Source organism: Puma concolor, chromosome B1 (assembly GCF_028749965.1).
Source record: "Puma concolor isolate L17-30 chromosome B1, mPumCon1.1.hap2, whole genome shotgun sequence".
Classification (NCBI taxonomy): Eukaryota; Metazoa; Chordata; class Mammalia; order Carnivora; family Felidae; genus Puma; species Puma concolor.
This window is the reverse complement of record NC_141670.1, coordinates 97,978,298-97,996,228: the sequence shown is the minus strand read 5'-3', so window position 1 is coordinate 97,996,228 and position 17,931 is coordinate 97,978,298. Positions and strand designations below refer to the sequence as shown.

General features: G+C 35.5%; 1 protein-coding gene across 2 annotated transcripts in view; it reads left to right on the top strand.

The window, feature by feature from the left end:
* INTU (inturned planar cell polarity protein) overlaps positions 1–17,931 on the top strand; it is a 90,420-nt gene that overhangs the window by 26,280 nt on the left and 46,209 nt on the right. For both annotated transcript variants that reach the window (XM_086704262.1, XM_025921778.2), the window contains exons 4-5: positions 8,156–8,359; positions 12,430–12,548. In XM_086704262.1, the coding sequence (XP_086560388.1) occupies positions 8,156–8,359; positions 12,430–12,548 (323 nt within the window). The remainder of the gene's footprint in view (positions 1–8,155; positions 8,360–12,429; positions 12,549–17,931) is intronic.

The window sequence follows — 17,931 nt, the reverse complement described above, 5'->3', positions numbered from 1 at the left end:
AAGAAAAAGAAGAGGAAGAAGTAATGATTTAAATATTTTGGTCCAGTTCCACCCACCATTTACATGTCCTCGTTAAGTGTGAAGTAGGAGTCGTTTATCTGCTCCTTGCCCAGTTTGCGTTTTACAGCGTGAGCATCTTGCTGCATGAAGTGTGGTTCTGGATTTAAACACACACACACACACACACACAGCTTTTATGTGCCAATATGTACATCTTGTACCTAAATGAAGAAATAGCAGTTTGTTTTGAAGATGGAAGAAAAACTGTTTTGAGTTGCTTGAATTTATCATATTGAGAGAATATGTTAATGCTCCAGTACTCTAGCACATTCTTGCCTTTCCTAACGTAAATTGAAAGTGATTTTGACACTATATAATTTGAAAATATAAGATTAAGATGTGTATTATTAAAATCTTTTTATTATTTAAGGAAATATTTTTTTCTTATTATAAAGGTAATACATGTTCACTGTAAAAAAAGAAAACGTAAGGGACAAAATCTTTTAAAATCCTGCCACCTGAGGATATCTAGTATTAATATTTTGGAATACTTTATTCTAATTTAACCCCTTGAGTATAAACATGTATACATTTGTTTGCTTTACTAGCAGAATCAGTATTATAGCTGTGTCATAGTCAAAAGCAGGCACCAGCATTTGGGACAACATGTCTTGAATAATGATTTAGAACATAGTTAAAATTCTCTTAACTAGAAATAATGTTTAATTGGTAAACCACGTTTTTCTTACATCATTAGTATTGAAAGTGGGGAAAACTATAAGCTTCTCTATACCAGCCATGTAAACTAGGAGGCTCAGGGAGGGTAAGAGTAGGCCTGGGAAGGGAACTAGTGTTTGTACGTGCCAGGCATATGTCGGTGTTTTGCTAATATCGTTTCACCTATTCTTTATAACAGTCTGTAAGATGCCAGTAATTGTATTTCTATTTTACATGTGAAGAAAAAGAATCTAAGAGAGATTTAATGATTTCTCCTAGGTAGTAGAATTAATAACTCAAGGAACTGAAACTGACTCCAGTGCACAATCCTTCCCTTTGTCACAAAGCCTGGGTGGGTCTTCACTCCTACTGGGTCAGAACTAACTGAGGTGAACTTATCCCAGAAAAAGTTGTTTTACCTGCTTTGTATCTATGGCATCTAAAACAGTTATTTAAGCAATAAGAGGAGAGGAATGCTAATTTATAAAGAATACCATAGGAGACTTTTTAGCATTTAAATTTGAAAATATCTAACAGCAACATTTTCAGCTTCTACTCAGGGTATAAAAATGGTCTGAAGGCTTCATGTGACAGAATATGGCCTGGGAGATACCTACAATGTGGTAATGTGGTAGGATGAGGTCAGATCTCCATTTTAAAACCCTGCTCTGAGCAATTTGCCAGATTCTTCAGGGCTTCAGTTTTCTCATCTATAATCAGAGTAGATTTGAGCAAATATATCTGAGCCCAGTTCCAACTCTGCAGTTCTGTGTTTGGTTTTTGAATAAGTTCTGTTACAAATAGATTCCAAATACAGAATGAGATCCAGAGGTGAAGCCTATACGCTAGGTAAGATATAAAAAGCCCGAATCATTTTCTTTCAAAGCCAAGTTTTAACATTCTGCAAAAACAGTTGTCTTAGAGTGTCCAAAAATTTAACTATCATGAAAGGAAAAAAAGGCTGGAGAACTATTCTAGACTAAGGCAGACTGAAGTGACATATAACTAAATACAGTGGCTAATCCTTAATTGATCCTGGATTGCAGTGGGAAATAGTCATATTGGGACAATTGGGAAAATTTGGACACAGACTTTGAGAACAATATTGTATTGAATATTCAGATTCCTAAATGTGATCATTATATTTGGTTGTGTAAGAGAATGCCTCAGTCCTTAGTACATACATGCTCAAGTATTTAGCAATGAAACATTAAAATGTCTGCAGATAATTCTGAAGTGATTCAGTCAATTTTTTTTAATGTTTTATTTATTTTTGAGAGAGTGCACAGAGGGGAGGAACAGAGAGAGGGGAACAGAGGATCTGAAGCAAGCCCTGCACCGATAGCATTAAGCCTGATGTGGGACTTGAACCCACAAACCGCGAGATCATAACCTGAGCCAAAGTTGGATGCTCAACTGACTGAGCCACCCAGGTGTTCCAGTCAATATTTTTTTAGTACATAGAGTGGGAGTGAGGATGGAAGGAGAGAGGAATATGACAGAGAAGAGAAGGAGAAAGGAAATGTAACAAAATGTTAAGCATTGTTAAAACTGGATGAGGAATAATACATGGGTAATTATTATATTCTTGCAACTTTTCTGTAGGTTTGAAATGTTTTAAATTAAGAAGTTGTAGGTTTGAAAAAAAGAGGTTTTAGGTATTTAAAATGATAACAAAGGTGCAAGTACCCTTCTAATTACCTACTTTTGTGATTTTGATCTCCTGCCACAGCTCTGTGCACTCATTTATTCTACAAGCACATAATTGTGCAGGTAGTATACCACCCACTCCTGGCTTGATCAGGGTTTTTGTGTCCACATTATGCAGTTGACCAGGGTTGATTGCATTAAGTACTGGGCCATAGTTCATTTTCCTGGAGATTTGGAGGGAGCCAACTCCTTTTAAGGAGATCGGCCTGTGGAACATTAGTCCCGGACTCTTACTTCTCAAGTACTTCTTAGGACCAAGAGAGGGGTGAAAAGTTTTCTTAAAGGAGATGATATTTAGGTGGAATTTTTTAACTTTTATTATTTTCTTGTTACACAAAAATGATATTCATATATGCTGTGGAAAGATTAGGAAATTGACTGGCAAAATTTTTAAAAATATGTATTTGGGGGCTCCTGGGTGGCTCAGTCAGTTGAGTGTCCAACTCTTGGTTTCGACTCAGTTCATGATCTCACAGTTCATGAAATCAAGCCCTGAGTCACGCTCTGCAGTGACAGCCCAGAACCTGCTTGGGATTCTCCTTCTCCTTCTCTATCCGTCCCTAGCTAGCATGCTGGCTCTCTCTCTCTCTCTCTCTCTCTCTCTCTCTCTCTCTCTCAGAATAAATAAATAAATTTTTTAAAAAAGTGTAAACCTTCTCTGTTTCAGAACCCAGAAGTAACCATCTGTGTTGATATTTTATTTTTAAATTTGTTAATGTTTTTATTTATTTCTGAGAGAGAGAGAGAGAGAGAGAGTATGAACAGGGAGGAGCAGAGAGTGGGAGACAAATTATCTGAAGCAAGCTCCGCCCTGACAGCAGAGAGCCCTATGCGGGGTTTGATTTAACTCACAAACTGTGAGATCGTGATCTGAGCTGAAGTCAGATGCTTAACCAACCGAGCTACCCAGTCTTGATATTTTTAAAGTGGAGGACTGACTTGGTCAGATTTGCATTTTAGGAATATTTCACTCTGAATGGGACTGGAGTTTGGGAAACCAGGTGACTGGCTTCACAGCAGTCAGAAGAGAGGTGATAAAGGCCTGAGCAAGGTTTTGGCTGTGGATATGGAAGAAGGAGTAGATTACATTTAAGATAATGTGAATTGAAGAGGATACTTCCTGCAGAATAAAAGGAAGTCCAAGGTGCCTTCCAGGTTTTGTCTTGAGTAACTCAGTGAGATTGTCCAAAAGAGAAGAGGATCAAGCGGAGAGAATTTGCTGACTCAGATAGACTCAATTCCTTCAGAATTTTGATGGAGGAACTTTCAAAGCTTCTGTCAGACAAAGGAGAAAGGATCAGACATGCAGATACTAGCCAGGTGTTGTGAGAGAGACTGTGAGGGCCATAAGGCAGAAGTGAGAGACTGGTCAGCTCTTGGAGCTGCTTCAGATTCTGACAACCTCTCTCGTTCCCATTTCTGAAGAGGATGGCATGGAAAGAACGAATTTGCTTGTTTGACAGAGGCTGCAGAGACATTGCTGGTTACATGGAAGGGTTAAAGATAGAAGTAGAGAGGGGGTAATTAAGGAAACAAGATTTTGGAAGTGATGAGTTATAGAGAGCATGTCCTTAGACCCTGAGGAAAGGCACATCATCTCCTGAACTGGAAGGAGAGGAAGAAAGAAAGAATGGGCAAATTGCACACACACACACACAAATGTTTTGAGAGAGACCCACAACAAGGAATGATAAAACATGTCACAGGTTAACATCTAGGAAGGAACAACAGACATGAAAACCCTTTTATAGGAAGTTTCATGTAAACTATTTTACATTAGATGTTTCTTAATAAAAGTTTTTTTTCTATAAAAAATTCTATGTATATCAACCCCTTTTTAAAAATAGCACTTACCTTTTAATTTAGTTGTCTCACCCATTTTCATTTTATCAAGGCAACCAGATATCCTGACATTTTAGAGCTACCTAACATGTAAGCTTTTCAAAATGTCTGGCCAAAGTGTAATTATCTTTGCACTTGAAGCTAACTTTACTTAAATCAGAAGAATGGTGGCTAAAATAGTTCTTAAAAGAATTTTAATGGATGGTTCTGCGGTCTGTGTATTTGTTTGAGTTTGTGACATGGTGAGGGGAAAACGTCCTTACACCACCGAAAAGAAGTGCAGTTGTTTGCCAAGTATAACATTCGTTTTCAAGTATGTCATTTTTCACTAAGCATAGCAAACTAGTCTTAAATTTTAGGTTGTTGTTGCTGCCTCAAGTAAAATTAGTGAATTTTCATTTTGAGTTTACCACCTCATTTCCTTTTGTCATTTTTGGTTAGTTACACCTGGTTTTTTGACCTCTCCACCCACAAGAATCTCAGCTGGAAAAGATGCCCTCCCTGTGCTGAAGCATGTTTCTTTCTCTGAAGACCACCTTTCTCCTTGTTCACCACTGGTATGCATATCTCTTACAGACACTCCCAACACAAACCCAGCCTGTCTCTCTGACACCTATTTCCCTAGGATGTCACTCATCATGTGCTCCCTGCAGTCAGATTTCTCCTCCCCCACTCCACTTATATATATGGTTCCTCGCCAAAGCCCACTGCTGGGGACAATCTCAAATCTCCCATCTATCCTGTCATAAGGTCTAGGTTCTGAATTCCCCCAAATTCTTAGGATTTCTCACATTTTCAAGGAACACCACCAAAGGCTCCCATATATTTTCTTTTGGACACACTTAAATTCTCATTCTCAGATAAAAGGACCCTCAACCACCAAGCCATTCACTTCATGAGATCCTTGTTCAAGGATTTTATATGTCTATGCTTATGTTTGTATTTCTGTTTATGCAGACATATTTTGAGCATTGCCCTCTACTACAGATGCAACTCTCAGAACATAGTCTTTCAGGCCATCTAATGCTTACCTGTTGCTTTTTTGGATCAAAACCTCACACCAAAGGGGTGCCTGGGTGGTTCAGTTGGTTGAGCGTCCAACTTTGGTTCAGGTCATGATCTCGCGGTTTGTGAGTGAGTTCGAGCCCCGTGTTGGGCTCTGTGCCGACAGCTCAGAGCTTGGAGCCTGCTTCAGATTCTGTGCCCACCCCCCTCCACCCCACCCCTGCTTGTGCTCTGTCTTTCTCTGTCTTTTAAAAATGAATAAACATTAAAAAAAAAACCTCTCACACCAAATATTCTTTTTCACATCCTTCTAAGATCTTTTCTGAAGCAACATCTCTTCAGCTATCTCTCACCGTCATCTTAAGTTTCATCAGATAATGCTTGATTGTTCCCATATAGGATCTCTAATTTTTTATATTTTTATTTAGTTTGCCTAATATTCCCCCCCCACCCCCACCCCTCGCCCCAAATATACCAATTTTCTATTCAGCCTTTTTTTTTTTTTTTTAATTTTTTTCAACGTTTATTTATTTTTGGGACAGAGAGAGACAGAGCATGAACGGGGGAGGGGCAGAGAGAGAGGGAGACACAGAATTGGAAACAGGCTCCAGGCTCTGAGCCATCAGCCCAGAGCCTGACGCAGGGCTCGAACTCACGGACCGCGAGATCGTGACCTGGCTGAAGTGGGACGCTCAACCGACTGCGCCACCCAGGCGCCCCTCTATTCAGCCTTTTTTGGACACAGTGTTGTAATATCAAGAGCCCATTTTTCAACATAGGTTTATGGCAAACATGAAAAATTTAGTAAAGGTTTATCTTTTCTGTTTGGAATACAATTACATGTTTTGTAAAGAAAACCATGATTATCAGGCCTCAGGAAAATTTTATGAAGAATTTCTCCCCTCCTACTTTCAATACAGACTACTGCTGATCTTGACCTAGTTTCTGTTTACCAAATATATACATATTGATGAATTTAGACCTCATGTCTCTTTTCTACTCAATACCATAAATCTGAGATTTATTTTAGAAAAGATGTTTATTTAACTAAATCCACGTTAGGTAGACAGAGATGGTGCCCCTGAAATGCCACAGACAGACAATTACAGATAAGCAAAATGGAATACAATCATAAATAGTCCCTCCTTGCTAACAAAAAAGGACATTTTTCTTTTGGAAGGTTTTATTCATCAGGACAAATTTATTGTATAGTCTAATACTAACAATAATTAGATGGGCTGGTGTGATTATGAATGAGTTTTTAAAAATATATGCGTAATATTTTTTATGAAAACATATAAATATATAAAGCTCACTTTTAAAAAGAATGACTACATATGTTGGTATTCATCATGTATTTAAAGTTGGCCTTAAAAATGGTAACTCATAATAAATTATTAAAAATTAGAGATTATTTATTACTATCTTGATATATTACTATCTTGATAATAGCTTTTAAAGATTTCCCCTCAAAATATAACTTAATGTGTACAATTTTATCTGCTTTTAAATATTGGCTAGACATTCCCCCTGCTTTATTTGGGTTTGATTGACAAAAATTGTATATATTTAGGTTGTGCATGATTTCTTTTAAAGGATGCAGTGTGATGATTTAATATACCTATTAAAGTATGTTGAGCAGACTTCTTTATTCTTGATCAAGCATGAATTTATCGTCTGACTTCAAATTTAACCTAATTTTAAAAGAGTCATTACACTTTAATGTTTAAATTTGAAACTTTATGGATTATTACAGTTAGAATATCCTGTTTTACTCATCTGTATTCTGATAAGATTTTAAACACAGGAATACTTTGTGGTTATATAGTTTATGATGATGTCCTTACTCTACCAAATTAGCTATCTCTAGTGAAAACTTCTTTTAGTCAAGATACACACTGGTGCTTCTTTAAAATGAATGAGTTATCTTTGGCCAACTCATGGCCAAACTCAACTATCTACATCTCCTTTTTCAAGGAAAGGTAATTGAGAAGTGGAAGCTTCCTTTCAGCAACTGGAATATGGATGACCACATTCTGGCTCTTACCAATCTTGTCAACCATGAAAATAAAACTGTCTTGATAAAACTGATAATCTTCTCAAGGTCATGGTCCGAGATCCAGTACATTGATAGTTTTCCTTGGTCTTTATTTAAAAAAAATTTTTTTTAACATTTATTTATTATTAAGAAACAGAGAGAGACAGAGCATGAGCATGGGAGGGGCAGAGAGAAGGGGAGATACAGAATCTGAAGCAGGCTCCCGGCTCTTAGCTGTCAGCACAGAGCTCAACACTGGGCTCAAACCCATGAGATCATGACCTGAGCCCAAGTCGGACACTTAACCAACTGAGCCACCTAGGCGCCCCTCCTTGGTCTTTAATTTAAAGGACCTCAAAGAATGTCTAAGAAAAATGTTTGACTATCACCTCGCTTGAAAGGAAAGCTAATCTGGTTTTATGAAGTTCCTTTTAATCCTAAATCTTCTTTTTTCCCTTCTCCAGATGAATCAGTGCTATCAGCATTCATAGTAATAGTGTTGCTGTTTTTGAAATTATGAGATCATATGAATTCTTGTTTTTCCATGGCATTTCCTTTTGTTGTCAGTAACTTAGTATACAGTGACTAAATAAATGAATTTTTGTACACGTAATTATAAATTCTTACTCAATAAATATTTGTAATAATATGTGCTAGGCTAGGAGCTAGAGATAGAAATGTAAATAGACTACATAGTCCCTTCCGTAAAGAGCTCACATTCTAGGATGATATTTAGATGTACTGTGTGTACCTGAATATATATGCATGTACAGACCCTTTTTTGTGAAAACTGCAGCTGACTTTCCCTTGTTGAAAAATCAACACATTGTTTAATTGTTAAAGGTAAAACTGACATTTGAGAATGCATATGCTGTGAAAAAGGAAACAACTCAACCAAAACAGAAAAAGACACAGTCGAACACAAGTGATTTAGTCAAACTTCTGTGGGGAGAAGAGGTTGAAGGGATCCAGCAAAATATCCTAAACACTCCTCATATCGTTATCTATCTCACACTACAGCTTGACTCGGAAACATCAAAGGAAGAGGTGAGTGCCTTCTCAAAAGTGCAAAGGAAAAGAATAAGTCTTTTCCTTTTATAGTCTTCCAGGTGAATAATAAGCACTTTTTTCAGTCATTCTGTGTCTTTATGGTTTTGGTATGTCTCTTACACAATCTTCTAATTGACAAACCTAATGAGTCCATTTATAGATTACTGAAATATTTGAATTTGTTTCTACCATCTTCTTCAAAAATTTCTATTTGAACTACTTTTTCCATAATATTTTCTTACCTGTTATTGGTTGCTGTAGTCTTTATTTCTATTTTTTTAGTAATTTTTCTTAAAATTTTGTCATGTTTATTTTAGCAGACTCTAAAGCAGTACCTTAACTCTTTTTTAAAATAATTCAAGGCCCTTGGTACACCTTAATTCCAATTTCCCCTCTTCACATACATGCTATTTTCCTCAGTATTTTCATGCTATCACTTTTTAAAAAATTCCGGAAATTGGGTGTAATTATACTAGTGTTACTACTATTAATTATTGTGACATTTTATATATTATAAAATATGTAAGTAATACATTATAAAAATGCTTATTTTATACATTGTATTCCATACAAATGGACCTTCTTTAAATTTACATAAATGCTTACCACTTTCTTTACTATCTTTCTTCTGTCTCTAGCTGTCCTTATTTGATCATTTTTCTTCTTCTTAAGACATATATTTTAGGTATTTCTTTTTAGTAAAAGTCTCTTGATGATAAATACTTTTTGTTGTTATTTATCTGATGATGTTGTTTTCACCTCCTCTTGAAAGGTGCTTTATAATTATTACTACATTGTGTTAGTCAAAATAGGCCAATCGTTGTAGCAACTCTGATGTCTTAGTGGCTTAACATAATAGTTTGTTTCTTATTTCAATATAAATGTTCCTGCTCATGTTGCTCGGTGGTCAGAGCCCTTCATCTAGTGGTTCCATGATTTCCAAAGGCTTCAGAGCCGTAGATCATTTTGCATCTAGTTCACCAATGAAAGAAGAGAGAAAGCATTTAATATCTCATGGGACATTTCCGAGTCCTAGCTTAAAAATTAGAATTTCACTTCTGCCCATGTTCCAGTGTCTAGAACTAGTCTCTCCCAATGCAAGGAGGTAAGAAAATGTAGTTTTTCTGTGTGGCTGAGAAGAAGATGAAGTTAACGCATACTATTGCTTATTTCATTCAGGTAGAAAGTTATTTTCTCTACTGGTAGTCTTGTCTTAGTGATTTTATACTTTATTTCTATAAGTATTTCATGTATATTCTGTGTTCTTCTGTATCCTTTATCTGCCCATTCTACCAACTCTGAGTCCTCTACGTCCTAAGACTTGTGGTGGTTTGCCTTCTTGTGTCCTTGGTGATCACTGACTAAACTTAACTGCTTGATTTTTATCTTTGGGAGTCCTTTGGTTTAAAAGTGGGAATGCCTTCCTCCAGAGAGAATTTGCTGCTTCTGCTTCTGCCTCTGACCTAGGGTACTTCAGCCTTACTCAAGAATCCGGGTTTAACACAATGGTGCTAAGTTCAGCTTACCTACCTAGGCACTAGCTCAATACTCAGTGTCCTGACTGACACTATTGTAGGCATCAACCCTCAAAGCAGCCCTGCCTCTGTCCTTCGGCCCACCATTCACCACTCCCACCACTCCCAGAACTTTGCAGTTCTGGGAAGGGGCTTGAAAGGGTATGGAGAAGATGTCCTTCTTATATATCTAGCAGTTCAACAAGTTATGTTCGAGCCATAACTCTACTTGTTTTACAGCGTAAGGGTCTCTCAAAGCATCTAGTTTACCATAATGCTTCAAGCACAAGGGAGATCTAAAAAGTTTTTACCTAATTTACATTTCTTTGCTTTTGAAATCCTTGCAGCCTATATTCTCATTGCCAAAGCCATTTTATCCAAGGAGTGTGTTTCCTCATCTTGCTTCTTCTTTTTTTTTTTAAATTTTTTTCAAAAGTGTTGCTTCTTTGTATATCAAAATTTAGTCAATAATTGAAATGGAAAAGAAAGGATTTACTTATGTGTATTTTTTATAATTTTCTGTGTTCTGAAAACAGAAAGACCTAAAGTTAATTATTCTGATTTCTTGCATGTATTACTAGTTAAATGAGAAATTTAACCATTTATTATATAAAAACACACAACAAAATCCTGGGATGCTAACACTCTGAAACTTTCTAGGTCATCCTGGAGTAGAATACTGCTGAGGCCTTTTGTCATCTTTGCCTTTCTTTCCATGGGAAAGTGTGTAGACGTCTCTCAAATGAACAAGTTTCTGTCTGTTGACAGCCTTGTATCAACACTGTAATTAGGAGAGGCTTTTTATTCTTACTGAACAGAGTGGAAGCTGCTGCAAATGCATGCCACTAACAAGTGCCTAAAAAGACAGCTAATTAAACTGGTTAGAAACTGTTGAGTTTGCCAGGTCCTTAACAGTGAGGCTTTCTGGGCTGGTTGCTGCAGAGGTTGGAATAGAGACTTTTTCAAATGACTTTTTTTACTAATATGACTTAGCATACAATAAAATGTCATAGGGTCATTTAGTTTTCATGTGAGTTACATAGTTAATAACTTGTATTCTCCAAGTTATAAGATTTGAAAATTTCAAAAACTTAATCAAAGAGTGTATGGTTATTTGTTTAAAGTGGTGTTTGGTATTTGACCAAATGCAATAAGTGTATTTACTAGTCAAGGTTTAACTTTACTAAGTAAGCATAACAGAAGAGCTTAACTGATGTTTGGCTTAATTTTTAAAGATAGGATTTTTGTAACTGTTTTACAGTAGAAATATTGCAAGAAAATTTGAGGGTTAGGCAGAGTGTATTTGGCCAACATATTCTATAGCAATTTGCATATATTGAATGTGCTTGATAAGTATAAAAAAAGGTGTGTCCAGTTTATTAATTATTTGTATTTGTCATGATGTAAAAGTTGCCAAGACATGGACTCTAAGTCACATAATTATTTCTTGTAACGAGAGATCAAAATAAGATGTAGAACACTCTTTAGAGAGAGGATCAAGGAAAAGATGCAAGTTAGGAGTTTGGCTTTTCAATAGTGACTGTATTAATATTTACAGATATTAAATATTAAATAAATATTAAATAGCATAACTGGGAGCTACTTTGAATTCTCTATGATTTCATATAGAAATTTTTATTTTGCCTGCTTTTAATTTAACCTGTGAGGAAAATAGCATGTTGTTTTAACAACAGAAAAGTGAGGTACAGAATGATTCATTCCTTTGTGTAAAAGATCTAGCACAATGCCTATCCTGATTTTGAAATTTATTTTATTTTATGAAAACTGTTTGTTTCTTGGGAACATGCTTTTCTTGAAAGCAAAAAAATATATATTAAGCATTTTGTGAATTATCTTATAGATCTAGTTTTTTCCATAATTTAAAATGTGCTTTCTTTTAAAGTTTAATTTGTGGTGGGCAAACCCTTTTACATTTAAGACAGATAAGATATTATAATATCATAATACTGCTTTCTCTCTACTTGCACTACTTTCATTTTGTATTCTTACTTTGTAAATTTAATTGTAGTACCGTCTTATGTTTGAATAAGGATTTAATGATTTCACCAAAGATGATGATTATCTTTTAAATGTCAGTAATGAAAGTAATTAAAATTAAAGACTCTTACAAGTTACATGTGGTATCCATACAGATACACTACCACAGGAGATCAGAAAATTTGAGTAATCAAATATAATAAAATATTATTATTAGAATTTATTGTAAAGGAGATTAAAGTTTAAAACATTGAAATTAATTGTAATTATTCTAACTAATGAGTGTCCTACTCAGTATATATTTTGGTATTATGACCAATTTTGACAGTTTGTAACTGACTTCCAAATGTAGTGTTTTAAATACTAAGTAATGTGTTAAAATTCCAGACATACTTCCTTTCTTGTGTTTGTTTGAATGAAACTTCCCCTGAAGCTGAAAGGATTCATTTTTTTGTTCTTTTCTTAATAGTACAAAGCCTGAAGTTTCCATGACAAAAGTAATGGTTGGAAAATTTGTGGGGGGGTTGATCACTTCTCTTTCTTTTCATTTAACAGCAGGAAATTCTTTATCATTATCCAGTTTCTGATGCATCTCAGAAACTGAAAAGTGTGAGAGGGATATTTCTCACACTCTGTGACATGTTGGAAAATGTAACTGGGACTCAAGTTACTAGGTAAGAATTGATTTTTATTTAGCTTTTATTCTATTTCTTGCAAGTTCTGTACCTTGGTTCTGACAAAATACTAATACAAGTACTGTTATACAAATATATTTGTATCTATAATGTAGATATCTACATAGCAGATATGATGTCTGCAGATATTTTGTTTCTTACCTAACATTTCTACTGGTCACCTATAAGGTGTAAGTTCTCAATACAGCTGTAGATCTGGGTGTTTGGCATACTTTAAATAACAAATTTGGACTAATGACATATATTGTAGCATTTATTCATGAAGGTGGTATTTCTTAAGCATGACATTATGTTGAGTCTGGGCTCTTTCATGTTTTTGTCTTGATTATTAATTTGCTAGGCAATACCCCTGTGGTTGGTAAGAATGACTGAACACTGCATTTTTCATGTAGTTCAAAATAGTCTGTTCTACAACAATGACAGAAAAAAACACAATACACATACACTTTAAGAAGAGGAGCCAGAATGTTCCTTGTATCATCTATGCAAGTTAACTTGATGAATAAACAAGACTGATGTGACATAATTTTTTGAAAAATAAAATATACCATATACTCAGTTATAGAGCCACACATCCCATTCAAAGTCGATTTAGTAAGCCCCGACTTTGAAATGCCACAGTTAACTTATGGGAGGAGGATGCTCAAAACTTGGTTGAGTTTTGTTTTTTGTTTTTTTAATAAAATAAATCTAGGGATTACAAACCATTTTTCTTTCTTAATATTTCAAAAGTTTTAGAAATATAAAGTTGGATTTTCTAAGGAACTTTTCCCATCTTTTGGTAAAAATGACACCTCTAAGATTCTAAAAGATAAGATCTGCAGGATAATAGCAAGAAGAATTTCCTTGTTTTCTAAATAAAAGTCATGTTTAATTCTGGGACTCATTTTCCAGACACTAGTAACTGAGGCTATATTTAATATATAAATTTGCATTCAAAAACACATGTTGTGGGGCGCCTGGGTGGCGCAGTCGGTTGAGCGTCCGACTTCAGCCAGGTCACGATCTCGCGGTCCGCGGGTTCGAGCCCCGCGTCGGGCTCTGGGCTGATGGCTCGGAGCCTGGAGCCTGTTTCCGATTCTGTGTCTCCCTCTCTTTCTCTGCCCCTCCCCTGTTCATGCTCTGTCTCTCTCTGTCCCAAAAATAAATAAACGTTGAAAAAAAAATTAAAAAAAAAAAAAAACACATGTTGAGTAAAATCATATGGTATTTGTCTTTCTCTGACTTATTTCACTTATCATAATACTCTAGCTCCATATATGTCATTGCAAATGGCAAGATTTCTTTTTTTTATGGCTGAGTAATATTCCATTGTGTATATATATACCACCTCTTCTTTATCCATTCATCAGTCAGTGGACATTTAGGCTCTTTCCATAATTTAGTTGTTGTAGATAATGTTGCTTGTAGATAATGTTGCTATAAACATTGAGGTGTATATATCCCTTTGAATTAGTGTTTTAGTAATCTTTGGGAAAATACTTAGTGCAATTGCTAGATGGTAGGGTAGTTCTATTTTTAACTTTTTGAGGAACTTTCCTACTGTTTTCCAGAGCATCTGCACCAGTTTGCATTCCCCTCAACAATGCAAGAGGGTTCCCTTTTCTCTGCCAGCACCTATTGTGTCTTGTACTGTTGGTTTTAGCCATTCTGATAGGTATGAGGTCATACCTCATTATAGTATTGATTTGCATTTCCCTGGTAATGAGTGATGTTGAACATCTTCTCATGTGTCTGTTGGCCATCTGTATGTCTTCTTTGGAAAAATGTCTATTCATGTCTTCTGCCCATTTTTTTAGTTGGATTATTTGTTTTTTGGTCGTTGAGTTTTATAAGTTCTTTATGTATTTTGGATACTAACCCTTTATCAGATACGTAATTTGCAAATATCTCCTCCCATTCCATAGATTGCCTTTTAGTTTTGTTGACTGTTTCCTTCACTGTGCAGAAGCTTATTTTGATGATGTCCCAGTAGTTTATTTTTGCTTTTGTTTTCGTTGCCTTAGGACACATATCTAGAAGTAAGTTGCTACAGCCAATGTCAAAGAAGTTACTGCCTGTGTTCTCCTTTAGGATTTTAATGGTTTCCTGTCTCACATTTAGATCTTTCATCCATTTTGAGTTTATTTTTGTGTATGGTGTAAGAAAGTGGTCCAGTTTCATTCTTCTCCATGTTGCTGTCCAGTTTTCCCAACACCATTTGTTGAAGAAACAGTCTTTTTTCCCATTGGATATTCTTTTTTTCCTCTTTGTTGGAGATTAATTGACCATATAGGTTTGGGTTTGTTTCTGGTTTTTCTATTCTGTGCCGTTGATCTATGTGTCTGTTTTTATGCCTATACCAAACTGTCTTGATCACTACAGCTTTGTAATAAAACTTAAAGTCTAGAATTGTGATGTCTCTAGCTTTGCTTTTCTTTTTCAAGATTACTTTAGGGGTGCCTGGGTGGCTCAGTCTGTTAAGCATCCGACTTCGGCTCAGGTCATGATCTCACGGTCCATGAGTTTGAGCCCTGTGTCGGGGTCTGTGCTGACAGCTCAGCAAGACCTTGTCTTGTTCCTGACCATAGAGGCAAATCTCTCAGTTTTTCCCCACTGAGGATGATATTAACTGCAGGTTTCTCATATAAGGCCTTTATTATGTTGAGATATGTTCTCTATAAACCTGCTTTGTTGAGGATTTTTATCATGAGTGAATGTTGTACTTTGTCAAATGCTTTTTCCTCCTCTATTGAAATGATATTTTTTAATTTTTATTAATGTGGTGTGTCACGTTGATTGATTTGCAAATATTGAACCTCCCTTGCAACTCAGGAATAAATCCCACTTGATTGTGGTGAATGATTTTTTTGTAATGTTTGTTTATTTTTGAGAGAGAGAGAGAGAGAGAGAGAAAGAAAGGGGGGAGGGGTAGAGAGAAAGAGGGACAGACAGACGCTGACATCAGCGAGCCCAATGTGGTGCTTGAACCAATGAACTGGGAGATCATGATCTGAGCCAAAGTCAGACACTCGACCAACTGAGTTGAGGCAACACAGGTGCCCCATGAATGATTTTTTTTAATGTGTTGTTGGATTCAGTTTGCTAGTAGTTAATTGAGAATTTTTGCATACACGTTCATCAGAGATATTGGCCTAATGTTCTCTTTTTTAGTGGAGTCTTTATCTTTGCAACAACACAGATGGAGCTAGAGAGTATTATGCTAAGCTAAATGAGTCAGAGAAAGACAAATACCAAACGATTTCACTCATATTTGGAATTTAAGAAACAAAACAAGTTAGCAAAGAGAAAATAAAATGAGAGAGCTAGGCAAACTAAGAAACAGACTTTTAACTATAGAGAACAAACTGCTGGTTACCAGGTGGGAAGTTGGTGGGAGAATAGGTAAAATAGATGATCGGGATTAAGGAATGCACTTGCTGTGATGAACGCTGGGTGATGTATGGAAGTGTTGAATCACTGTATTATACACCTGAAACTAATATTACACTGTATGTTTAATTGAAATTTAAAGGATTTTTAAAATTTATTTTATGTCTTTATAAATAGTTATTTAATTTTGAGAGAGACACAAAGCACAAGTGGAGGAGAGGCAGAGAGAGAGGGAGAGAGAGAATCCCAGCAGGCTCTGTGCTGTCAGTGAAGAACCCGACACATTGCTCGATCCCACGATTGATGAACAATGAGATCATGACCTGAGCTGAATCAAGAGGTGGACACTTAACCATCTGAACCACCCAGGAGCCCCAACTAACTGGAATTTAAATAAAACTTAACAAAAATTTAAAAAATATAATGATAGTAATGCCTGAAGACGATATTAAAAAGATTAAAAAATACAATGTCTAGCAAATAGTATGCACTTGATTATAATAAAAAATAATAACAATAACAAATAGTATGTATTAAACATTAGAGAAAAAAATTAAAATAATGATATGAAAAAATATGTTGCAGGCCTCCTTTTATTTTTTATTTTTACTTTTTAAATGTTTCTTTATTTTTTTTGAGAGAGAGAGAAAGAGGATGCCCATAGGGAGGGGCAGAAAGAGAGAGGGAGAGAGAGAATCCCAAGCAGGCTCCATGTTCAGCATGGCGCCCAGCACAGGGCTCAATTTCACGACCATGAGATCATAACCTGAGCCGACATCAAGAGTCAGTTGCTTAACTGACTGAGTCACCCAGGTGCCCTCCTTTTATTTTTTTTAAACAGCTTTATTGAGACATCATTCATTTATCATACAATTTGCCCATTTAAAGCGTACAATTTGGCAACCATCACCACAGTCAATTTTAGAATATTTTCATGATACCCAAATAAAAACCTATACCGGACATTTCATGTGAATGAAATCATAATACATGCTTATTTATGACTGGCTTCTTAGGATAATGTTTTCAAAGTTCAGGCCTCCTTTTTAATCTTATTGGAAAGAAATTTTGTTTTAAGTTTCTCCATGTGGATTTGATTTTTTCTTTTTACTCTAAAGGATAGATGTTATTTTACTTGATGTTTAGATCTTGTTATTAATGATAAGATATGGATTAAACATGTGGAAAACAGTAAATGTAGGTAGAAAAACTTTTTTGTAAAACAGTAAATATGAAAATGATTATTATTTCAGGGATTCCTTAGCAACATGTACGTCTTGTATACACAGTTTTAAAACTATAGTGATATTAATGTCTGAGTATAAAAAGAATCTAATATTTGTCAAAAAGCATATATATTTTTAAACTTTATTAAGACAAAAGTAATATTTCTTTTGAAAAAAATCTATTTAGCAATTCATGTTTAAAATCCCACACACTTATCTCTATTGTAGTATAGAATATACATTATATTCCAAGGACTCAACCAATGAAAACTGATGTGTGTATTCTCACTTAAAGAAAAAAAAAAATACTAAAGAAAAAAAAAGGAAGGGGTACATCTAGGCGACTTAGTCAGTTAAGTGTCTGACTCTTGATTTTGGCTAAGGTCATAACCTCATTGTTCGTGAGATCAAACCCCCCATCGGGCTCTGTGCTGACAGCGCGGAGCCTGCTTGAGGTTCTCTTTCTCCCTCTCTCTCTCTCTGCCCCTTCCCTGCTTGCACACATGCACATGCTCTCTCCCTCTCAAAAATCAATAAACTTTAAAGCAAAAACAAACACTGAATATATTTTCTTCACACCATCTACCCACATTACAAGAAGGATCATACTCTGCTTTCATAGTTCTTTATTATATCTCTTTTTAGAACACATTTAATATGTTTTCCAACTTGATTGAAGTAAATTGCATATATGTAAAATATACAATTTGATCAGTTTTGACAGAGGTGTATGACCCTGAGACCATTACCACAATGAATATATA